The 26587-nt window shown below is 42.9% G+C and overlaps 1 protein-coding gene across 4 annotated transcripts in view; it reads left to right on the top strand.

Moving 5' to 3' along the window:
* Positions 1–26587, top strand: part of SLC24A4 (solute carrier family 24 member 4) — a 178312-nt gene that overhangs the window by 59293 nt on the left and 92432 nt on the right. For all 4 annotated transcript variants that reach the window (XM_085896455.1, XM_085896456.1, XM_085896453.1 and 1 more), the window contains 2 exons: positions 10635–10711; positions 13803–13877. In XM_085896455.1, coding sequence (XP_085752581.1) covers positions 10635–10711; positions 13803–13877 — 152 coding nt within the window. The remainder of the gene's footprint in view (positions 1–10634; positions 10712–13802; positions 13878–26587) is intronic.

The following is a 26587-nucleotide window of genomic DNA, read 5'->3' on the forward strand; positions in this document are numbered from 1 at the left end:
TTTGGTCCAATGGACCAATGAGCCCACGACTAATTTTCAAAGATTCCAAAGTGAAATTCTGAATGGTTCTAAAGGGTGATTATAAAGGATAATACCAAAGGGTGATTATAGAGGGTAATTATAAAGGTTGATTAGAAATGGTGATTATAAAGGGTAATTCTAAAAGGTAATTATAAAGGGTGATTCTAAATGGAAATTATAAGGGGTGAATCTTAAGGGTAATTATAAATGGTGATTATAAAGGGTAATTACAACAGGTGATTAGAAAGGGTAATTATAAACGGTGATTATAAAGGGTGATTAGAAAGGTTCATGAAAAACGGTGATTATAAAGGGTGATTATAAAGGGTATTTATAAAGGGTAATTCTAAAAGGTAATTATAAAGGGTAATTCAAAGGGGTAATTATAAAGGGTGATTCTAAAAGGTAATTATAATGGGTGAATATAAAGGGTAATTACAACGGGTGATTAGAAAGGGTAATTATAAACGGTGATTATAAAGGGTGATTAGAAAGCGTCATGAGAAAGGGTAATTATAAAGGGTGATTATAATGGTTGATTATGAAGGGTAACTCTAAAGGATAATTATTAAGGGTGATTCTAAAAGGTAATTATAAAGCATAATTATTAGGGGTGATTATTAAGGGTGATTATACAGGGTGATTCTAAAAGGTAATTATAAAGGGTGATTCTAAATGGTAATTATTAAGGGTGATTATACAGGGTGATTCTAAAAGGTAATTCTAAAGGATTCTAAATGGTAATTCTAAAGGGTATTTCTGAATTGTAATTCTAAAGGATGATTCTAAATGGTATTTATAAAAGGTTCTAAACTCGAAAGGGTATTTCTGAATTATAATTCTAAAGGGTTCTAAAGGGTAATTCTAAATGGTAATTCTCAATGGTTCTAAAAGGTTTTAAAAGGGCAATTCTAATGGGTTTCATTCGTTTCTATGCTTTGCCTATTTGATCCTAAAAATGTCAAACTGAACTGCTTCCTTTGGACACAGTTGCGATTTTTCTTTTTACAACTTAAAAATAAAACTGTTCAATGAAACTGACTTTCAAATGTTTTCCAAAAGGAAAGAGTTGAAAGTCCATTCAGCTGCTTTTTCTAAAGGAATGGCATCAACGAAATAATGAGACAAAATATTCAACATTGAATTGACCATGTTTCAGAAAAATTCATTGATAATTAGTGAAAAGCTCCCATGTATGTTCCTTGTGCCAGTGGGCTGAATAGTCTTTTCATTATGTCTGCTGTCCTAATATACCCCTTCAGATGTCTGCCTCTCATGACCCTGTAACTTGGGCCCGTGTGATATCTACGCCTTTAAACAAGTCCCAAGGGACAGCCGTGCCCTTGACCAGACCCTTTTCGGCTATCCTTGGCCTTTGGTGGGCCCTTTGGGGCATCCGAGCTGGGTCTTAAATTGATATCCATGATAGTCTTAAATGGGTTCCTCATGAAATGCTTGGTGTTGGAACAGACCTCCTGTATGTAATATTGTCTCATCAGATGGACCGTTAACACAGACCGATTGTCAGAGGTCTGATAAAGGCTTCTGCAAATTCTGATATGGTGTGTAAAGTACTGCGTTCAATTAATACTATGATTCCCTAAGGATCACCCACCCAAAGCTAAACCTGCTGGTGAAATGCACGCGGAAGGCAAAAAACGGTAAACTGCTTCTTATCATAAAAATAGGACCGCTTGTCCTGAAGCTCATCTAGATCAGTAGCAACAGTCACTCAACCCCATCTCCGCAGAGCCCCTTCGACCTTGAATTTTTTTTATTGCTGTGAACAAACTTTGGTAGATCATGGGTGATGAAGGTCATCGTCAAGTTTCATCGAAATTGTGTGTAGTTTTCAGAAGAGAGCAAATACCTATTTTAAGGGGTCAAACCCCATCCCGTAGACCCCCTTAGTGAGAGCAGATTTTGTTGCGGTTGATATCCTTTGGTACTTCACTGGTGATGAAGTTTGTGATCAAGTTTCATCAAAATTGTGTGTAGTTTCGGAGAAGAGATCAAATACATATTTTGGGGGGGCCAAACCCCACCCCATAGACCTCCTTAGTGAAAACATATTTTGATGCGGTTGATATCCTTTCATACCTCACTGATGATGAAGGTTGTGCTCAAGTTTCATCAAAATCGTGTGTGTAGTTTCTGAGAAGAGATCAAATACATATTTTGGGGGTGCGGGGAGTGGGGTCAAAAATCCCCTGTAGACCCCCTTAATGAGCGCAGATTTTGATACGGTCGATACATAATCATTAGGCATCAGATATGAAGCTTGTGGTCATGTTTCATCAAAACTGTGTGTTTAGTTCAAGCAATAATGACTGAAGTGTTTAAGCACTGACTGACTGACTGACTGACTCACTCACTCACTCACCTATGTACACTGCATTATCGCATAAGCTCACCTGATTAAAGTCCAGGTGAGCTAAAAATTGATTTCTTTACAAAGTATTCAGGGAAAAGGAGGACAGGACAATCAATATATAACTGCACAGATCTGGCGGTCAACGGGCATATCTTGGGATGATAGGGACACACAGTCTTATACATAGAAGACATAAGGCCTAACCCCAACAATTGGAGCCAAATGCCAGACTCGCCTAATAAACAAATGTGCAGGCGAGGGCTTGTGGCAGACATGAGCTGATTGTGGCACAAGACGAAGTATGGCTTGGAGAGCGATGGCAAATATGATGAGGTCATGAGAGGAGAAGATGGTAGCTGAGCAGAGGGAAGGAGAGCCATGCGCAGAGTGGCCACAGTTTTGGTGAATTCTGGGACCACTTGCACAGGCGGCAGGTTTTATAATTGGCTGCCCACTGCTTGTGGGTAGTGTCAATCTTTTGGGCCGCCTCGCCCTGTGGGACAGCGCTGAACAAAAGTATTTTGCCACCCTCGGAGGCTCCGCAGTCGACCTCGCTGCCATTGCTTGCAGTACCGTACACTAGCCAAACAGTTCATGATATTTCCATTACAAGCGTGTCACGCTTTCTGTGCGCCTTTATCCCCAAGTCCACCACCTGGCCTTGCCTGAAACGGGAGGTTTTACATGATACATTCTCACTCTATATGCTTTAAAGTTGACATTCACTGCTTCCTCAGTGCAGGTTTTACAAGAAAACTTACTTCTGACAAATATCCTGTTACAAGGGGACTTTAACCTACACGATCACATGGTCCATGCGATAATCTGAACGTCTTAACGTGAAGTCCTCATCCATGGATCCCCCATCCTCCTTCCATGCAACAATATTCTTGGCCTGGAGATGGTCCCTTGAGATGTGCACATTCTTCATTGAACCTTTTGTGACTCCTGCAGCCTTGGATCCCCCCTCCCAACCTCCCCATGATAGTCTTTATGGCTTTATCATGATACTGTATTTTTTCAAATTAACTCGGTATACCATGTTCTTTATGTAGCCAATTTTCAACGCAGGTGACATTTTCAAGAGAGAAATGGTATTAATAATGGAACCGTCTGCTTGATGTTGCCAACAGCCAGTTGTCATTTCACGCCCACAGGTAATAATTTGTCTGGGGACAGCTCGGTGAAGCACTTAACCAAACAAAAAAAAAGAAATCTTGTTTCCAATTTCTGAGCTGAAAATACTGTGTTAATTTTTGTTTGTCATGAATTTGAAGTGCTTTAATTGGCTAATTAAAAGTCTATCCAATGAAAGAAAAATTTATCTTTGATAAATGTCTTCGTTTCGCAATTTCACAAGCATGTACAATGAATGTCATTACCGAATTGCAATGAGCAAAGTACACGTCATGTCAAGGCTGATCGTGGATGAGTTTGTACCTGCACCAAGCTTCTTACTCAAATTGTCATGATTTCCTGGCTGACCGACATTCCTATTTGGAATACTGACCTGCACGCAATATTAAACAGCTTTACAGTCCTTCATGTTATGTATTTTTGTGTATACAAAGTCTCAGCTCGTCGTATATTAGTGTGACTGAGGGCAAAGAGGCAACCTACTGACAATTGGCCAGTGGAGCCAAAGGTGGATTAAAAAAGGAAGGGATGGAAAGAACAGGTAGTGGGTTTAACAAGAACAGCAGGATACCAGACTGTGCGGATTGCCCGTGATACGTCCAGGGAGACAGTCCTGACCTCTTGTTTGACATTCGGGGTCTCTGAGAGAAGCAGCAGCATGTCCATTGTCGAATGACTGGCATTGAAGCCAAACTGATGCTCAGAGATTAGGCTGTTTGAAAACAGGAAAGGCTTGATCAGGAGCAATGATCGAGATCCTATGACTTTACTTGTAATTGAAAGTAAGCTTATTGGTCTGTACTCTGTAGTTTCGTGGATCGATTTTGCACTCTTCTTGTTGCTGACGTTGAATGAGAAGGGAAGGTGCCCAAATGAGAAGAACAGGCTGAATTGTAGACGTAGTAGAACCAACACCAGCAGAGCAGGATTTAAGAACGCTGGAAATTATGCCATGCAGGCCCCTCACCGATGCAGTGCTGAGACTGAACAGAACCTTCTCTGCCTTCTCTGGTGAGAAAGACAGAGTCCAATAAGCATTGAGCATAAGAGAGTGAGATGGGGAGAGAGTGCGATGGGTTGGGCACATGAGATTTGAAGGCAAACGTCAAGTTGGCACATTTTGCCTCACCTCGAGTATGGTTTATGGTTATGCTGTTTCAAGTAAGGGAGGGTATTGAGGGAGAGCATAAGAGAAAGCCTTTACAATATGTCACCAAACCTAGAGAAAGGAGTCTGGTTGGAGAGTTCATTCTTAAAATTAGCAAGATGACGTTTTTGGCTTACTGAAAGATAAACACACTCTTGTTGCAAACCTTATGGAGTGACTTCAAATCAGATTAGCATCAGATTAGCCTTCGATGTTGAGAAAGCAAACAGCTTGACCACGAATGCCTCGCCACTGAATTAATTGCACCATGTGAATTAACATGTGAATCTTGCTTCACAAATTTAAATTGGTTTTGCCATACCTATCTGCCATTCCAGCTTCCATCCCAGCTCCCACCTTATATCTCCCTGATCCAAAATGCAATTTCTGAATCTTTGTTCAAGCACACCGTGCTTAGAGTTACATCACTGAGCAAACCCAGATCGTTTTCCAAATTAATGGCTGCTGAGCAGTGTTTAACACACATGGTGTGTGTTTTAGATTGCATAATTGGTACAGTTGGCATGTATGTTTGGGCGCCAAATTTGGGGCTTTCGGCATCATGTGCTCCATGTTCATCAATCTGTAAATGTTTATATGTATCAGTGTAAATGTTATGAAGCTTCCAAGCATGCTAACTTATGGATATATTTAATTGTGTGTTTTGTTTTGTTCACTAGAACATTTTAAAAGGGAATTTTGATGGGGAAGCGTCAGAACAAGATGAAAATGGTGGGGGTGGAGGGAGGATGGGAAGAGGTCACATGGAGAAATCATGCAGCTCAAAAGTTGGGGCCACAGAGAACTAAGAGTAAAATCCAGGGTCTCCTTCCATGCTAAAATGAATTGTATGTCAGTATTTTCATTTTTCCCCAACAAATAAATCACAATGAGGTGAGAGGAAAATGGAATTGAAACTTCATCATCATCTAACTTGTCTACATCTTCACTAATTTGATGCCTTGCCCTGTCTGCGAACCACCAGGATGATAGTTTATAGCTGGGCCGAGATTTAAACCAGGATTAGTTAACTCAGAGACAAGGGTGCATACCTCCAAGATATCCGACAATCCTACATGCAGGACAAGAACAGCGAACATCAATTTACAGGAGTATAATGTGAATTCCAGGGACTTCAGTCAACAATAGACAAATGCATATTTATATATATATATATATATATATATATATATATATATATATATATATATATATATTTCTATCCACTAATTGACTGACTCACTGACCGATATTAAAGATCGGTACCTTCCGGTGATGAAGAAAGCTGAAATGTTGCTTGCCGATGGACATTGGAAGCTGATACACTGAGAAAAAAAAATTACAGAACCATTGGAAAACATCCATAAATGAAAATAAATAAATTTTTAAAATGCAGGTGAGCGACCCGAGACAATGGGGAGGCACAGTAATTTTGTGTGCCGATGGATATCGAAGGCGATACACAAGGAAAAATCACAGAACCGTTGGAAAGTGTTTGTAAATGAAAATATAAATAAATGAAAATAAGTAAGTAAAAAAAAATGAAACAAAATGCAGGTGAGTGACCTGAGACAATGGGGAAGCACGGTAATTTTGCATGCCGACCGACATCGAAGCCGATACACCAGAAATAAACACAGAACTGTCAGAAAGCATCCGTAAATGAAAAATATACATGAATGATAAATAAATAAATCGATGAAAAATGCAATGCAGGTGAGTGACCCAAGACAGAGGAAGCATGGTTCGTTACAATGTGTAAGCAAATACCGCTAGTGTACATATAATATACACACACACACACACACACACACACACACACACACACACACACACACACACACACACACACACACACACACACACACACACACATATAAATTGTCAGACCCCATTATTCGTGGGAGGATATGTTCCTGAAAAATGCCGCGAATGTGGAGGCATTGTTTAATTTTTTTTTTAAACATGGTCGAGGCTCATGGAAGAGTGATTACACAGAACAAATCAGGACACAACATAACAAAGGTGACAGCAGGGGAAAGGGGAAACACCAACAGCAGTGCGGAGGGAGAAAACAGTCGGAGACAGACAAACAAGGAATGCAGGTAACGATGATGGGTAAGGGAAAACACAAAGGGTGGACAATATGGATACATCAGCAAGATTGTGTTTGATCATTTTGTGTTTTTGTCAACGTCTGACTGAGGAGAGGGAAGAGGCTGCTGCCTATCGGTCAGAAGGATGAGAGATGTCATTGCAGAGAGTGGAGTCATCAGCAAAGAGAAAAAGAGGATTTTCTCGAGAGTCTGTGAGATCTTTGATTAAGATTAAGAATAATATGGGGCTGAGAACACTGCCTTGGGGTACTCCAGCCTTGACAGGGAGAGGAGATGAAAGGGTTCCGTTGAGAGCCACATGTTAGCTACGAGAGTGGAGGAAGTCAGTAATCCTAGAGTGGAGTTGGCCTTGGATTCCATAGGCAGACAGTTTGGAGAGCTAGGCAGGATGTCAGACTGTATCAAAAGCTCGAGATATGTCCAGAGAGATAGCCTTATCTCATGTCTAACATTGAGGGCCTCCATTCATTGTTGGGAGAGTAGAAACAGCATTTCCAAGGTTGAGTGAACAGGTCTGAATCAGATTTATTGATCTGAGATGAGGCTTTTGGAGAAAAGGAATGATTTTATGCCAACTGTGATTATGGATTCCATGACCTTGCTGATGATTACAGTGGTACAGTAGGCTAATTGGGCTGGAAGTACAGTAAGCTAATTGGGCTGTAGTTAAGGGGATACGTTTTTGAACCTTTTTATGTAGTTCTGTGATGTTGGCTGATTTCCAATTCCCCAGGTGGATATTGGAGACAGTTGTGAAGTGTAAGAAGAAAAAAAACTGCGAATACGCGAATGACTAAGTAGGTCACACTTTATGACCCACAAATACATGGGGTCTGTGAATAGTAAATCCATGAACAGAGGGAATAACCAATTGGCTCTCACCTATTCAATTAACCCAGGTGGCTCGGATTATATAAATAAATTGACTCCTTCCATGCTCTTCCAGCCGAAGAAGCTGCATAAAGCAACCATGAAAGGCCACCAAGGTAAGCTCTTTGCTGTTTCAAAGCCTTCCCAGAGTTCCTCCACAGCTGTAAAGACATCTAAAAATAATACACACATCAGAATCCCAATGCTACCCACCCCCTCAGCTGCTGGACCAGCTTCATCGCTTACTGGCGAATCATCATTGACAGCGTAGACAGAAATGCATTTCAACGATGCTCCCAAGCATGTACTACAGGTGAGAGATGTGCGTGGGTCTTCGTTTTTCATTGATATGTTGACTCTTTTTGACATTTACACATGTTACATGCTTGGGAGCCTCAGCGGCGCATGTTTCTGTCTACGCTGTCGCTGATGATTCGCCAACAAGCGATGAAACCAGTCTGGCAGCTGAGGGGGTGTGTAGCATTGGGATTCTCATGTATTATATATTTGATGTTACGACATATATATATATATATATATATATATATATATATATATATATATATATATATATATATATATATATATATATATATATATACATATATATATATATATATATATATATATATATATATATATATATATATATATATATTTCAACCTGGATTCTGAGCATCATGAGCCATTGGTTCAGAAGAGAAGGCAAAACAGACCAAGTACATTTTCAAAACGAATAATTGGAAATGTACTTGGGAAGGTGGCAGCTCAGGAAGTGTGCAAGTGTGCTTATGTTTGTAAGTTTTTTTTTTTATTATTATTAGTGTTACACATGCATTCGGGCAATCGATCTCCAATGCATGTAACCACCGCTTTTCAGGTCCGTGGCCCATTATAATCGAATTATAAAAGAGCACATGTGCGTATTATTTTGTGAAATTTTCCACATGCTTGCTATAGGTGCCATGTACATGTATTGGCAAACGAGGGAGATGGGGTGGTTGTGGTGGGTGGGGGAGGGGGGAGGAGGGTGGATCTCTCCACTCTCAGCCTGCTCATTTTAAGCATTTAAAAAAAATGTATTCAAATTTGGAATCTTAAAATCTGCTTGCTCAAGACAAACTAGAATTTATATATTTTTAAACTCCTTTGAAAAATTGTTCTGTTGCTAGTGGTTTACCTTTTTTGCTCCAAAACTGTCTGGCCTTGGGCAAGATGGCAAATGGAATAATTGGATGCAGGGATTCTTGACTAATTTGAGACAAAGTGTGAAGAGAAGGGGATAATGTAAAAATTTCACAAAGGGTTGGTGGTTGCTTGCCTGATGATCACTTGATTTGTGACATGAGGATTACAGTGCATTCCTGAGATACTATTGTGCTGAAAAAAAAATCGATTTGATGCTTATATTGGGTTCTGGCCATCATTCCTGATTTGGTGTTCTTTAACCTTGAACATTTTTTTGTTGTTGTTGGTTGCAAATATCTCAACTCTGCAGAATAAAGACAGACAAAATATAACACCCCAAATTCAGTTATGCCTGGTGTTGGCTTAATGGTTGGGGTCGCGGGCTTTGGATCCTCGGGTCCTGAGTTCAAATCCCGCTCAGCTGTTGAATTAATACCAGGTGGGGTTAACTCGGCCTGTCATCCTTCAGAGGTCGGGAAAATGAGTGCCAGCTTGCTGGTATACTGTGCTGGAGTGGCAACCTGTCCAGGATTGTACCCAATAGCCAAGGAGACTGCTTAAGCAGCACCAATGCTCTGCACAGAGTATGGTCCCAATCTCCTCCTCTTCTAAATTCAGTTGGTTTCCTTTCTTAATAGATGAATTAATAACATAAATGGAGCAAATATTGAAGTTGGATATACAGGGTGTTTCAAAAGTAACAGTGCACTGAACGAAATAATTATGTTGTTCATGTGTTGAAATGTTACTAAAATGGAGCAAACGTCGATGTCACTGAAACTCCAAAATTGACATTTAACAGTTCTTGGGCCTACATAGAGGTTCCAGACCCCATTCTACCTTGGCCTCCAACCCCAGCACTGGCCATAAGTGCCCAACCAAGGCCAATGGACGGGCACATACTTTAGCCTTATTCAGGTACATGTACTCTAGCACGAGCTCCGAGAAACCCCGGGGTCGGGTAGGGTCTGTGAGCCGCAGCACATTGCCCACTGAAGGTTGGCCCGACAAGGGCGGGAGTGCCTGTTCTGTAGTTAGGATTATACTTGTTGTATTTGTTGTTGTATTTGACAATAAATGCTCTTCTCTGAAAGACTTGCCGTTTTTGTACAAGCGGCGTTAAGTTTCTGTTACACTTTTTCTTTTGGAATGCCCTGCAGATTATAAAATGAAGAATAACAATGTTTTGACACTGCACAGATTAACATATAATTGGAAATATCTGCCTTGTGTGTCTGTGGCATGAGCTCAAAATATAAGGCTGTCAACATTTGAAGGAATCAAGTTTTAGAGCATCACACTTTGTGAGGAATGAAATTGTGGGATTTTTGACATTTATTGCCTCCAACATATTGCTACCTATAATAACATTTACCGAGTCAATTCTCACATTACCTCTCCTTTATCTCTCTCCCCTCTCTTTTCCTCCTCCCCTCCCTTTCCCACCTCCCTCTCTCTCCTTCCTTGAAAAAGATTACCTCATGAATCCATTAATAGGGTTATATGATCACCCGTTCACAGAAGCCCAATTGTCATTGCCTTCGCCTGCAACCTGTCTTATGTTATTTCCAACCTGGCCTCCAAAACCAGACCTTGACTACGCATCCTCCTTCATTTAAAATCCCACAGTGAAACTGCTCATCAAGTCTTTTATATGCAGTATTCATGTATTGAATGTATTTTGATTGAGAAGGCAAACTTGATGTCTCACTGGATTTTAAGTTGTAATCGTGGTTTTTTTTTTTTTGTTGTTTTTTTTTTTTGTTTGTTCCTCCAACAGCAATTTGTGAGTTCCCCAAAGATGCCTTCACCAACAACCAACGGAAACAAGGAGCAGTCATTTTGCACTTAATTTGCGTGAGTGCAATCTTCCCTGTTGGATCATAACAGCCGGTGTTATCATCTTGCTTTTATCTTGATTGGATATTTCAAGATAATGTAATTGAACTGATGATACTCATTTGTTGATTTGGTTTGCTCTGTGTTGATGCGTGAGTTTTAAGGGCTTCTCCCACAAATTTTGCTCGCAATCATAGACATACGATTTAAATTGCTCTCTCGTCATTCACTTGAGGTTATGCACTCTGCCTTCCATTTTGTTGATAGGGCGATCATCATCTCCACCTCGTCGCTTTAATAGTCCGAACCAGACAGCTCGTATACAGTGTCGATATAATGTCTACACCCCCTTTCGAAAGTTTCACCTTTTGTTGCCCGATAGCCTGGAATTAAATTACATCAAATCAGACTTTTTCCACCTTTATTTACGCATCGTAACCCACAACTTCCAAATGAAAAACAAATTCTACAAATTTCAAAAAATCAATGAAAAATACAAAACTATAATATCTTGGTTGGATAAGTGTCCACCCCTCTTATAACAGCAATTGTTAATTATCTCAGGTGTAACTAATCACCTTAAAAATCACACACCAAGTTAATCAGCCTCCACCTGTGTTAAATTGCAGTGATGCTGATTATATCAGCTGTTCCTGTAGGTTTACTCTGCTGGGTAGTGCATTTCACTATCCAAAAAAAGCAAACAAAAATGGAGGTGAACACAGCTTTTAAGGACAATGTTAGAACCACTTTTTAGCTCACCTGGAACATCCTTCAGGTGAGCTTATGGGATGGTGCATTGTCCGTCTGTCCATCTCTCCGTCTGTCCGTCCATCTGAAAACAATTGCAAATACTTCTCCGAAACTGCCGATGGGATTTTGACCAAGCTTGGCTAAAATGATCTTTGGTGTTTGATAACTCAAGTTTGTTCATGGTATCCTCCATCTCCAGTTGTCATTGTAAGGTTTAAAGTTTCCAAAAGCACTTGAATTTTCATCTCGTTTGGCTGCCATTTTGGATTGCAGGAAAACCTTTAACAATCTTTTTCTCTCAGACTGCTTAACGGAACAATGCGAAACTTTAAATTTGTGATCAACTACCCATGGGAAATATTATTTGTTAACAATGCCATCATTGATCACATGGTATGGTAGCCATTCTGGATCAAACGAAAACATTTAAAATGAATCTTCCTTGAAACCATCTTACCAATCAATGCAAAACTTAAAATATATGTTCGATTATGTATGGGAACGTTTAATTAAAAAAAGATGATCCGAAACACAAGATGGCCACCAGTGATGTCATAATTCAGAAAGTGAGCAATATCTCGAAAAATATGAATCATAGACACCTTGGAACTGCACCGTATCAAAAAGGGTTAATTTTGACACAACATAAGTGACATCATCACACCAGAGTGGGCAATATCTCAAAAACTGGGGCTCATAGACAGCAGGGAGTTGCACTACTGTGAACATCACATCAGTACTACCTGACCTAAACTGCATTTTAAATCCACCTCTTATTTTTACCTTGATCCATCCGTCCGTCACTCCACTTTTTGGCAACCAGCCAGGTGAGCTACAAGACCATTGATCCACTATTTCTACATTGGCGAGTGATATACAACAAGGGAATTCAGGACTTTAATATATTCAGAGGAAACATTGTCATTGGCCTCAAAAGAGATTGTATGGACATAGCAAACATTGGCTAACAAAACTGAAAGGGATCCGTTTGAGATGAGAAGAGGTCATGTTTGTGGAACATGGCCTAGCAGGATGAAGGAAATTAATGCATCTTATCAGAGAAGTGATCAATCACTTCAGAGCTGCATGGAGACATGCAAACAATAACTGTACAACAGCATTTAGTGGTGTGATCACCATTCAGTGGAGCATGTCGTTAAGTTAAATGCAGTCAAACCCATTCAAAAATCGCTGCACACAACAAAGCAGAATTCAATAGAACGTGACTCATGAGTCGAATACCTCTACTGTTGGAGTTTAGTCAAATGTGACGAAACTCCATTCAGTAGAACAAAGTGGAATATGCATTATTGTTAAGTTTAACTCGGCCAAACACAATTTGGTGGAGCTAAATTGAATGCTTTGAAGCCGACTCGATGGGATTGGGAAGTGAAAGTGTTGTTTGATTTGTTGTGACTACTCGTTGAGTGTTCATTTTAATGGGATTCTTCCGTATTTGTATATTTTTATGCGCTTCGAAAATGTCGATCAAATGTGCTGATAGTCACTTGTACACGTGAACCAAAAATAAATAAATAAAAGACACCTTTATTTTGTTTTCAACAAAGCAGAAAAGAGTTATCGACAACTCGAAAAAGTACCTGTCCCCAGTGACGGGAAAAGTTTACATGAATCTTTCAATTCAGTTATTTCATGGACTTTAAAAAGGTTAATTGTGTTACACTTTAAAAAAAAAAAAGAAGGCTTTTTTCAATTCGAGAGCAATTGGTCATCCTGTTTGCCAAAATTTTCTATATTGGTCACTTTGCCCACCATTTGCAGCCTCATAACGAAGTCTGAGGCCGCTGCCACATCGCCCGTGTTACTTTTTGCACAAAATCTGTACCTAGAGTATGGAGTTTGCAGAGAGGGAGAGAGAGAGAGAGAGAGAGAGAGAGAGAGAGAGAGAGAGAGAGAGAGAGAGAGAGAGAGAGAGAGAGAGAGAGAGAGAGAGAGAGAGAGAGAGAGAGAGAGAGAGAGAGAGAGAGAGAGAGAGAGAGAGAGAGAGAGAGAGAGAGAGAGAGAGAGAGAGAGAGAGAGAGAGAGAGAGAGAGAGAGAGAGAAAGAAAAGGAGAGTTGCACTTACATATATATATATATATATATATATATATATATATATATATATATATATATATATATATGTCACGATGAAGAACATTTTGTACAATCCTAGGCAGCGAGGCTTGAAAGGAACTTGGATAATTGCTGCAGAGTCTTTATGTAGATCTTCTTCTCCCCAGCTAGCTCATGTTGCTATCATTACGATGTTTCCTGTTCTTTTTGTGTCTCATAAACAGTACGCAACGTTGCCTTACTCCTAATCCCATTGAATTCCTTTCTTCTTGCTCCCTAGGTCATGTACATGTTTTACGCACTGGTCATTGTGTGTGATGATTATTTTGTTCCTTCGCTGGAAAAAATTTCCGAGGTGAGTTGCATTTTTGTGCTCCTTGTAATGCTCCAATCTTACTGCTGTTTAAATATGTAACTTGTTGCAGGAAAGAATTATTTGTTAATTGCATGCACAATCGTGACTTAATTTGATGGCAGTCGCATTCATGCTTTGACAAGTCATTTTACTTAGCCCTAATTGGAGTTCTGCTTCACAGTTTCCACTGTCAATGTTGCTCTGCTTTCTATCAAAAGCATGACTGCAAGGTGTTGTCTTGCCTTCTGTTTCACCAGTTCATTGACACAATGAAAATTGTTTCTCCTCCATCAAATTCATTCTGCAGTTTTTATTCCTCAGGTGCTCACTAGATTGCCTTCATGCTCAAGCCGACTCGCCATGTCTCTCGACCGAGACAATGAGTAACACGATATGCTTAATAAACAATGCATTCGTCCATATTTACCTTACTTTTACCAATCATCACATTGCTATTACTAAAGCGATACACTGGAGTACATAGTCATTACAAAAAGCCTTGATGGAATGGAAAACATGTTGAGAGAACTCCTTAAAGCAAGCGTAAAAAGTGTTTTGTACCAGAAAGCAATGTCACCATCAGTAGTAATGAAATAGAGCAAGTGCGTGCGTGCGTGCGTGCGTGCGTGCGTGCGCACATGCGTGTGTGTCCACTCGTAGAGTGCATCGTCTCACCTCGCGTCCTCATTCTGAACAAAAATACCATCGTTAACTGAACACGATACTATTATGGCCCACATACTCATATCAGCCATGCACCCTATTATGTCACATACATTGCCATTATCTGTAGCTTTCTTGACTATTCATTGATAATTAAGATATTTAACGACCACATTTGTGCACATAAAGGCTAAATTAAACTTGGTGTTGGCTTAACGGTTAAGGTGTCTGGCTTAAGATCAAAGGGTCTCAAGTTTGAACCCCTGTTATTCATTGAAGCAACACCAGGTGGGGTTGACTCAGCCTGTCATTCTTCTGAGGTGAATGAAATGAGTACCAGTGTACTGGTAATAGAGGGCACTGCATCAGCAGCACAGCCACACCCCCAGAAAATGATGCAACCAGCAGCCACAGGCTGCACACGATAGCTAGCTAAAGCCGCTGTCACACCTTGACGATTTAGCCAGCGTATGTCGATGTATGAAAAATTTGTCTAAAACACTGGCACACGTCGAATACGTTATGGGTAAGTTTTGTGTACGTTAAGAGCACGCTGGCATACATCGTAGTACGCTGAGCTCGTCGACAAATTTTAACATGCTCAAAAATTTTTGACGTATGCCAGCGTATGACTCACACGTTCCGCATACGCTGGCCATAAGTTGTAGGCACGTTACGCGATCGTTGACACACGTCGACACACGTTACTTGTAAGTTACTCATAAGTCGAAACACGTCGAGGTAATGTTTAGCGTCAGTGTTCCAGACTTCATGGTTTTTTTGGGGGGGTTTTTTTTTCTTCGGTATGACTGTGATGTTGACACTTCGATTTCTAGTGCGGTTATAATACAACATAATTAATAGGCTGCCGCTCAACGATTTAAATCATAACCGCACTAGAAATTGAAGTGTCAACATCACCATCATACCGAAGAAAAAAAAAAACCAAAAAAATAAAAAAAAACCATGGAGTCTGGAACACTGAGGGGTTCCTCCTGTGTGAACCCAATTTTTATATACCAATTCCCCTAAACGCTGCCAATACGCCATTATATGGTAGCTGTAAGTTAGTAACACGTTCACTCAGTTCTGTGGTCGTCTGGAAGACGTCAAATACATCTACATACGTCAATATGCGTTGGAGATACGTTACACATAGGTTCAAAGCACGTTACTCATAGGTTAGAAATAAGTTTCGGGTACGTTAAACATTACCTCAACGTGTTTCGACTTATGAGTAACTTACAAGTAACGTGTATCGACGTGTGTCAATGATCGCATAATGTGCCTACAACTTATGGCCAGCGTATGCGGAACGTGTGCGTCATACACTGGCATACGTCGAAAATTTTTCAGCATGCTTAAAATTTGTCAACGTACTCGGCGTACTACGACGCATGCCAGCGTGCTTCAGCGTGCTCTTAACGTATACAAAACTTACCCATAACGTATTCGACGTGTGCCAGCGAATTCGGCAAATTTTTCATACGTCGGCATACGCTGGCTAAAACGTCAAGGTGTGACAGCGGCTTGACACTTCGATGTCTAGTGCGGTTATGATTTGAATCGTCGATCCGCAGCCTTTTAATAGGCTACACCACGTGATCGTCGGCGATATGCTGCCGTGCGCTATGCATAAGTTAGACTATCGTTGGGCATAGGTTGTGAACGCCGACAACACGCTAAGCATTCGTTGGTATAAGTTATCTATATGTTATGGAAACGTTCTGTGTGCGTTACTAATACGTAATGCATATGTCTAACTCATTATGAATACGCCCAAAACTGGAAAAAAAAACATCAATAGTTCAGCGTACGCCAGCGTTTTACATACATTTTGATACGTTGCCATACGCTGGCTAAAATGTCAAGGTGTGACAGCGGCTTAAGGCTAAATTGTGTCAATAAAGATTAATATGAAAAAAAATTCATACTATATTCCCCTTGGCTCGTCGATCATATGTATGAAGTTTCGTATCGTTCTGTTAAGCAGTTCGGGAGAAAAGATTTTTAAAACGTTTTTATTTTTAATCCAATATGACCACCAGACCATGTGACCGATGGCATCATAAATTTAATTTTTCACTCACATCGAGTTGTAGATCAGATATGTGACACTTCAGATTTTTCGGATAAGGATTTTGATTCAACCACTTCATGATTGGAATACCACTTCACCAATGATGCCATCGGAATCACCCTATCTACCCCATAGGGAGTTGTTGACATGCCAAGTTTCAATTTTTTTCGTTGAGCAGTTTCAGAGAAGATGTCAAAGTTTTTTTGCCTTTAATCCAATATGGCTGCGAAACCATGTGATATATGATGTCAGAGTTATCAATAAAATATTCTACCATGAGGAGTCCCTCCAATGTTTTAAGTTTCACATCGATCAGACAAGCAGTTTTTGCCTGGGACGGAAAGGACTGAGGGCTGCGCCAAATACATCAGTGCTTGGTGGGGCTTGTTCACCACTGCTGGGAGAAAAGGCCTGAACTTTTGTGAACTCCTTCTTGCAAAGTTCTGCCTGTTGAGGATGAGCGAGACCGAGTTTTTATGGGATCGAAGACCGTGCCGAATACAACGACTTCAACGTGAGTGAGAACCGAGCCGGGGGTGAGAGCTTTGGAGAGGCAGGGGTCTGCGCATGTGACGCCTGGAGTTGCGCTGATCGATATACATATGGGACGCGGTCTGGCACCCTGGCTTTGCCTTACAGATCATTGAGTTTTACCAATTCTGTCCCATGAAGGAGGGGTGAAACCGGGGAAGGATGGGACCGAGAAGGAAGGGACCGAGACTGGGTGTTCACTGGCGGTCACACGAGAGGTCACGCAGATCGACATCATCACCACTTCGGGGATGGAAAGGAGGGGGGGGTAGGAGGGGGCGGAAGAGCATGGGTAAGGAGACTGCTTGGTCCATGAGTCATGATTCCTTGCTGTGGTGAAGCTGGATGCTTCAGTCCTAGGGAAAGCTCCGTGGAACGGTGCATGGATAAGGAGACGGCTTGGTCCATGAGTCGTGGTTTCTTGCTTTGGTGAAGATGGATGCTTCAGTACTGGGGAAGGCTGTGTTCAGTCTAAGAAACTCACAAGTGAAAATGATGACCGGTGCCGGAAGTGCGTAAACATGCACACAGATACATGAATCATAAGCCTGGTGTTGGCTTAATGGTTAAGGTGGATGGTTTATGATCTTAGGGTCTTGAGTTCCAGCCCCTGCTGTGCTGTTGAATTAACACCAGATGAGTGGACTCAGTCTGTCATCTTTATGAGTTCAGCAGAATGAGTACCAGCTTCCTGGTAACAGGGGGCATTGCATCAGCAGCATGGCCGTGCCCCCAGAAATGATGCAGCCAAGCAGCCACAGGCCGCATCCGAATAAATACAATTAATTGTGAATTACACATACACACGCATGATTGTGATTTATACAAATATTATATATATTATATACACATATATTTACGTGACATATAAATATTATACACACACACACGCTAACTGAGGTACATACTTTGAGAGTGGGTAGGTCTCTGTTCCATCTCCTGAAACCCACCCACGCATGGAGATAACAGTTGACAACAGCAACTTGCACACACATATACACATACGTGTGCACACACACATGTGTATATATATATATATATATATATATATATATATATATATATATATATATATATATATATATATATATATATATATATATATATATATATATATACATATATACATATATACACATATATATATATATATATATATATATATATATATATATATATATATACATATATATATATATATATATATATATATATATATATATATATATATATATATATATATATATATATATACTAGTAGTAATGCCCTGCGTTGCTCGGGCTTTCTTGCAAATTTCCTGAATAGCTGTTAGTGTGCTATGTCACGTGATTGGGTTTTCGTATATCATGCCTCGCCCGCTTGGGGTGGCAGGAATGTGCTTCTGGTCGCGCAATAAAGCGGAGTTGATGCTGGCACGCTTGCGTCTCGTGTTTCACTGCACTTCGTACACTCTAGTTGGCGACGAGGATGGTTGAAAACGGACATGTGCCCGTTTTCGTCGGAGACGACTTCGGATTGTTTTCAGAACAATTGGAATGCTATTTCCACGCTAATGATGTGGTCGACGAGAGCAAACAGAAGTCGATCTTGCTCGCTTCGCTTTCGGCGGAGCATTATCGACTACTGCGTGATTTGGTGGCGCCGGGCAAGCCCCGTGATGACGGGCTGTCGTTTCAGAACGTTGTGGAGAAGATGAGAGCACACATGGCGCTGGAGAAGTCATTACAGCTCGCTCGATACCAGTTCGATCGCCTCTCGAAAGGGGCAGAGGAACGCGTCGCTGATTTCGTGGCGCGGATTAAGCATTCTTCCGTGGCCTGCAAGTTCACGGCGGGGGAGCGTCCAGCGCGGCTCAGAGATCGTTTTGTCGCTGGTTTACAAGATGCGAAGATGGTTTCGGCGGTTCTACGGCTGAAGGGTGAAGCCGTTACATTCGACTCGGCAGTCAGCACGGCTACAGCGGTCGAACAGACTCGCGGAGATGTTCGAGCCATCACCGGCCACGCAGGGTCGCGAGCGCCCCGGGATGCGCGCACGACCTTCGATGCGGGTCGGACGTCGCCGCGCGACTGCGCGTGCGGCGGGGTGACCCCGCGGACGTGTTTTGGATGCGGAGGTCGACACCTGCGCCGTGCGTGCCCGTATAAAGGCACCGTGTGTTTGAATTGTCACAAGGTGGGTCATCTGAAGCCTGTGTGCCGTGGGGCGCCGGCCACCGTTAAGGTCATGGACGGCGATGTGCGAGGCGACCCGGGGCGGAACCGGCGGCCGTTGATGGGCCTGTTTTCAATTGGCCCGGCGGCGGCGCGCCCGATGACGGTGGAAGTCGAAGTGAACAAAATGCCGATCACGTTCCAGGTCGATATGGGAGCGGCTGTGTCGATCATCGGCGAACAGACCGCACATAGACTCAACGGCCTGACGCTTATCAGGTCAAACCTCACGCTGTTCATGTACACCCGCGAGAAGATAACGCCAGTCGGGATGGCAGACGTGTCTGTGCGGTACCAAGCTCAGGTCGCCATGCTTCGGGTGTACGTCGTGCGGGGGAGGGGACCATCTCTCCTCGGCCGAGATTGGCTGGCCCGCATCAGGCTAGACTGGGCCGCAGTTCACCTTGTGCAACCCGTGCCGAGCCGATGGGAGGATCAGTTGGAGAAGATTCTTCAGAGACATCAAGGTTTGTTTGGCGACGACCTTGGGAAACTCAAGGGCATGGAGGCAAAACTCTTCCTGAAGGAGGGGGTGGTTCCTCGGTTTTGTAAACCACGTCCGGTGCCGTATGCCCTGCGGGACAAGGTCAAGGGTGAACTGGATAGGCTGGAGGCCTGTGGAGTGATCGAACGGGTGTCGTGCTCAGATTGGGCCACCCCGGTTGTCACGGTGCCGAAACGGAATGGAGACGTCCGATTGTGCAGGGACTTCAAATCCACGGTTAACCCGGGGCTCAGCGTGGAGCAATATCCACTGCCGTCAATCGATGAAATATATGCGCGATTGGTGGGGAGTCAATACTTCACAAAGCTTGACCTGCGTGATGCATATTTTCATCTGCCGATGGATCCTGGGAGTAGCAAGCTTTTGACAATCAACACGTGTCAAGGACTCTATCGATATACCCGACTCTGTTTTGGGATTCTTCGGCCCCAGCTTTGTGGCAGAAAGCCATGGATCAGGTTTGCATTGGCCTGCTCGCTCAGACCTACCTGGACGATGTGCTCATTGCGGGGAAAACGGCGGACGAGCATCTTGCGAACATTGCCCAAGTGCTGACAAAGCTAGAAGCGTGCGGCCTGCGCTTGAACAGGGACAAGTGCGCGTTCTTCAAGCAGCACTTGGAATACTTCGGGCACATCATCACGCCGGAGGGGCTGTTGAAAGGTCCCCGGAAGGTGGAAGCGATTCAGCACATGCCACCGCCTTGCGACAAGACGCAGCTGCGCTCGTTCATTGGCATGGCCCAGTATTACCAAAGGTTCGTGCGAGGGCTCAGCTCACAACTTGCGCCGTTAACATGGTTGCTCAGGAAGGACGAGCGCTGGGCTTGGGGGCCTGCACACCAGGCGTCGTTCAACCGCGTCAAGCGGCTGCTCACAGAGGATACGGTTCTCGTGCACTACGAGCCTGTGCGTCCGCTCCTATTGGCATGCGACAGCTCTGCATATGGCATCGGGGCAGTGCTCTCCCACAGGATGGATGATGGTTCCGAGCGGTCTGTTTGTTTTGCATCCCGGACCCTGTCCGCAGCAGAGCGGGGATATGCCCAGATCGAGCGCGAGGCTCTCAGCCTCGTCTGGGGTGTGCGGAGGTTTCATCAATACCTGCTGGGGCGACATTTCACTTTGCAGACGGATCAGAAACTGCTTCAATTCATCCTGAGACCCGAACGCAGGGTGCTGGTGGTAGCGGCCATGCGAATACAGCGGTGGTGTCTGTTTCTTGGTGCTTACGATTATGATATTCAGTTCTGAAGCACTGAGAAGCATACCAACTGCGACGGGCTCTCACGCTTGCCATGTGCGGAGGGTCCAGCTGCATCTGAGTTGGCCGACCGGGTCGATGTGTTCGCGCTGGGCCAGGTCCAAAGCGGGCCGGTCACGGCCAGACAGGTCGCGGTGGAATCGGCTCGTGATCCGGTGCTCGCCCGTGTTGTCCAGGCGATTTCTACGGGGAATTGGAGCGATCTGCCTTCGACACCGGCATTTCAACCTTTCACGTCACGCGCATCGGAGCTGTCGCTGGTCCAACGGTGCGTTATGTGGGGGATGAGGACGGTAATTCCACCGAAATTCAGGCAGCGGTGTTTGGAAGAACTGCATGTCAGTCACCTTGGCATCGTGAAGACCAAGAGTCTTGCTCGTAGCCTGTTGTGGTGGCCGGGGTTGGACAAAGACATTGAGCAGTTGGTTAAGCGTTGCGCCACGTGCCAGACAGATGCTGATAACCCGCGTCGAGCTTTGGGGCTATGGCCTGCGCCAGAAAGAGCCTGGCAGAGGGTCCATGTAGATTTTGCGGGGCCGGTTAATGGCAAAATGTTTTTGATTGTGATCGATGCATTCTCTAAATGGCCGGAGGTTGTAGTAATGCAGCATACATCAGCAAACATTACAGTGTAGAAATTGCGGACGATCTTTGCTAATAAAGGGTTACCGGAGATCCTGGTCTCTGATAATGGTCCGCAGTTCATCGCGGGTGTATTTGATGAGTTTATGCGCCAAAATGGTATTCGACATCTAAGGTCCGCACCGTATCATCCTGAGACGAATGGCCAAGCTGAGTCGTTTGTTAAGATGTTGAAACGGGCTTTGCGCAGGGGGGGTGTTGCACCTGTGCAGGCGGTGGTCGATGTCTTTTTGCTCCATTACAGGAACGCAGTTCATCCTGTCACGGGTGATTCGCCTGCCATTCGTCTCTATGGACGGGCATTGCGGTCCAGACTGGATTTGCTGCGACCTGGAGGGTTGGGGAGTGGGGCGGTGTCGCGTCCGACGCAGCTGCGCGGCTTCGATGTGAGACAGCGGGTAATGGTGCGCGATTATTTCCACGGTTCCAAATGGGTGCCGGCTGTGGTCTCTGTGGTACTGGGACCGGCGAATTGCATGGTGCGGACTGATGGTGGGGATGTGTGGAAGCGGCACGTGGACCAAATGCATGATCGCTGTTCAGCGTCACCTCCCCCACACCTCCCCGGGCCGAACGATGAGGGACCCCCACTTGTAATGTCGCCGGCACCTGACGTTGTATCGCCAGGGCCGGATGTGCCGATGCCCAGGGGGTCCTCGCCTGATGCTGTCCTACCGGGGACATCGGGCAGGCTGGTCGGTCGGGGACGGTTGTTATTGCGGATGGCGCGAGTCCGGCGAGGGTGTTACCTCGACCGAGCCGGGAGGCGTCTGAGCCTGGACTGTCTGGCGGCGCGGCCCGTCCGAGGCGGGTCAGGGTGCGGCCGCGGTACTTGGAGGATTATGAGTGTTGATGGGTTTCGGGTGGTCATGTTATGATTGTCCTTTCGTCATTTGACTTGTCATTTTATGAGGGGAGGAGTGTGCTGTGTCACGTGATTGGGTTCTCGTATATCATGCCTCGCCCGCTAGGGGTGGCAGGAATGTGCTTCTGGTCGCGCAATAAAGCGGAGTTGATGCTGGCACGCTTGCGTCTCGTGTTTCACTGCACCTCGTACACTCTAGTTAGCGGTTAGGGTTAGGGTTGCAGTTAGGGTTAGGGTTAGCTGTTAGGGTTAGGGTTAGTGTTAGGGTATCTAACCCTAACCCAAACCCTAACAGCTTGGCATAACGGAGGTAAACAGCGCCCGGGGCAAAGTGGAAATTTGCGTCCCCCATAGGCCTTAAACTTGAGTGGATTTGAATGGAAAATCCCATAAGGGATATCGATTTATCGATTTGTTTCGAATATCGGAAGTGTTATGGAAAAAAATTATAGCCAATAACCTAAGTTGGACCAAAAGCCATAATCGTACCGAATTTGAATGGAATCCGTTGGAGTTTGTGAAAATGCATCAAAACGAATTTTGAGGGGCCTCTTAGGGAAGACAATAATATCATTAGTATATGTGCCAAATCTTGTTTCATTTCATGCAGTAACAAAAATCTGATGGTGGAACAAAGAAAGGGGTGTGCCGAAATATTAATATATATATATAATATATATATATATATATGTATATATATATATATATATATCACTCACACACACACACACACACACACACACACACACACACACACACACACACACACACGAACACAAATAAATGAAGGTGGATACCTAAGAGGGCTCCGTTCAACCTTCTGAAACCCGCATATGGAGTTAACAACCAATTGCTTCTCACAATGGTGATCACTTTTACATATAATTTCCAACCAAACTTAAAATTCTTCTCAATTTTTCTTTGTATTTTTTGTTTTTTTACATTAGTATGAATATTTGACATATACACATGCACTCACATGCACCTACACACACTCACGTACACAGCATTGCAAAAGTCTCGCAATCCCTTCGGAGTGAGACTAAATACAGTACTGGGAACAGTAAATTGGAATGAGAAAATAAAGGACCAGAATATTTGGCATGATTACTGAGGCTATTGCACAGCTGTAGACTGACAGCAGATGATGATGATAATGATGGTGGATCGATGATTGTTGACCAAAGCTGGCCCTTGGCTGAAAGTTTTCACCCACATGTGAGACCCCTTCCTCCCCAAGCATTGGCGTACCGTGTTTTAACTTCGGCAAACATGATTGACCCAGTTTAAGTTTACCAAGGTGAAAAGTGGTTTCAATCAACTCTGTTTAACTCGCGTTTTGACGACAAAATCACCAACCCATTGCAGTTGTCGACAAGAGCATTCACACAATCCCCTTCTTCTGCACCTACAATATGCCTTCTTTCATCAGTCGCTCATCTAGATGTCACTAGTATACATAAATTTCCTTTTAAATTGGTAATCAATCAATATTATAATATCCCACACTGACACATGAGATGCTGAGCTGTGAATGAAACAGTTTTGACACAGAAAACCATTTAATAGATGATTAACACCATCACCGATTGATTTTATTACATTCTAAACTGTGCTCAAAAAAACTGCGCACAAAACACTAGCTGCTGTTTTTCAGCGTTGTTATGGTGACCGGACCAATTGTCGTTTGATAGGTCTTGGTCCACAAAATGGCACTTACATTCAGGAAATCCTGACCAATGTGATGAACGTAACATTAAAATCTTCCGCTTAAAATATTAGCTCTTTGAATTTAATACATCTTGAGTGGAGCTCATGACCTTTTGTCAAAAAGGATAATCAGGTCTCGTGTGGTTTTCTTCTAAAATTACCTCTCTCCTATGAAGTGGGACCCATGACAAAATGTTGTGGTGAAGCCTCGAGGCTAAGCTTTATGAATGGTTATAGTGCGACGGTCTCTCGTAATTGCATCTGATCATACTTCCCCGGCCCAGGATGATGCGTTTCTGTGTTTCGTTTTTTTAAAGGTTAGAAGTACCTTGTTCACACACCAATGTCCAGGTCACACTCTCGAAGAACTTGCATGGTATTGAAGACCAATGAAAATCTGTAAGCAACGCAAAACACCAAAAGCGACTTTGAAACGGAGGTTCTCAAAATCGGAGGCGACAAACCGGATAATCTTTTCCAAAGATAACATGCATGTCAATTCGAAGCAAAAGGTGGATTAGTCATTCATCACTCGGGGTAGGTAACGCTCAATGACAAACCCTTAAAATAACACATCTATTCTCATAACCAAATTGGGTGCTTTGTGGGTTGAAACTTTTCTTTTAAGGCCCGGTGAAGCCACTTCAATATTTGACTATTTCCCTCCATCCAACCCTCCATCCATCTGTCCCTCTGTCCATCTGTCCGTCCGTCCATAAAAATGAAGAATTTTTTTCTAACACACGGTGTTTCCACTATAAATAGATGAGGTGTGTGTGTGTGTGTGTGTGTGTGTGTGTGTGTGTGTGTGTGTGTGTGTGTGTGTGTGTGTGTGTGTGTGTCATGTTTTTTTGTGTAGTTCTACTGGAGCGTTCTGATATATAATGTGATATACCAAAATGATCATCATGATCTCCTGAGTTGAGTAGGCTAATTAACTACAAAGAACCCAGAATAGTTCCCATGTTTTAAATGCATGCCATGTTAAAGTGTACGGAGCAGCTTAATAGGTCCTTCTGTGGCATGGCATTCTATTTACAAAATAAAAATAATGATAACATCCCAACAAAGCATAGATTAATCAATAATAATAACATTAACAACAACAATAATTAAGCTTGGTCTACGCCCTGGCCTCTCCTGATAATAATCTCCGCTCTGGCCCAAGCACATCTGGGCTTGGTGAAAGGTAAGCTCATGCTCAAGCAGTATAGCAGGCAGGTATGCTACAAGGTCATGAGGACCAATGAAAATCTGTAATTCTAAGGGGTTCTAAAGGGTCATTCTAAATAGTTAATTATAATGGCTTTTAAAGTGTAATTCCAAAGGGTCATAAAGGGTAATTTTAAAGGGTTTCCTTTGTTTCTCGGCTTTGCCGCTTTCATATTAAAAATGCCAAACTGAACCCCTTCCTTCCCTTCAGACACGGGTGCGCTATTTTAAAAAAATTATTTTATTATAGATATATTTTTTATCATTAACTCGTCTTTGTAATCGCCTTTTTTATTTCTAATCTCCATTAACCCTACCTAACCCAACCCTCTTACTTGCAGGTCACTGCGTCTCCTCTCCTCTCCTCTCCTCTCTCCTTACTGCGGTCCACTGCCTCACTGTCAGTACGTAGTCTATCTGCCATCTGTCACCTTGCTCTTCCCCGAGCCTAGATCTGGTATTTGAAAAATATCTCTGGTTACATATTTGTATCCACCATGGTTGACAGGGCAATCCATCCTTCAAAGTTAACAAAAAGCCCGATCTTAGAAACGAAAATAAACTACAGGAAACCCTTAAATATTGTGGGGGGTTATGTTCCCGAATAGTGCCGCAGTATCCCAAATTGCGAAAGTTAAAACCAAGTGCCTATGGGGAAAAAGGGGGTTAGGTTCCTGGACATCGAGAAAATATAGAGGAAGGTGTGCGGCAGCCAAAAATAAACCTATCACAATTGTAGTAAACATGTAATAAACTAATAACATATTGGGTTTATGAAGAAGTCTCCTGCAGCGGTGTGATTAGTTTTTTTAATTCGTAGGTAGGTTTAGAAGAAATGTCCCCCACTCAATGGTGATATTAAGGTGTAGTCATCTTTTCCACATCGATTCAAACCTATCCACATTTTGGGTGTTTTTATTTTTTCAAGCATGTTCAATCTTCAAGAGGACAAGAATAAATATTCTGATCTCCGCAATATATTAATACTTGCAAATACATCCCGTCGTTTTGCTGACGGGAATATG

The sequence above is a fragment of the Eptatretus burgeri genome, chromosome 9 (genome assembly GCF_056783735.1).
Source record: "Eptatretus burgeri isolate ZD-2024b chromosome 9, Ebu_testis_v1, whole genome shotgun sequence".
NCBI classification, from domain to species: Eukaryota; Metazoa; Chordata; class Myxini; order Myxiniformes; family Myxinidae; genus Eptatretus; species Eptatretus burgeri.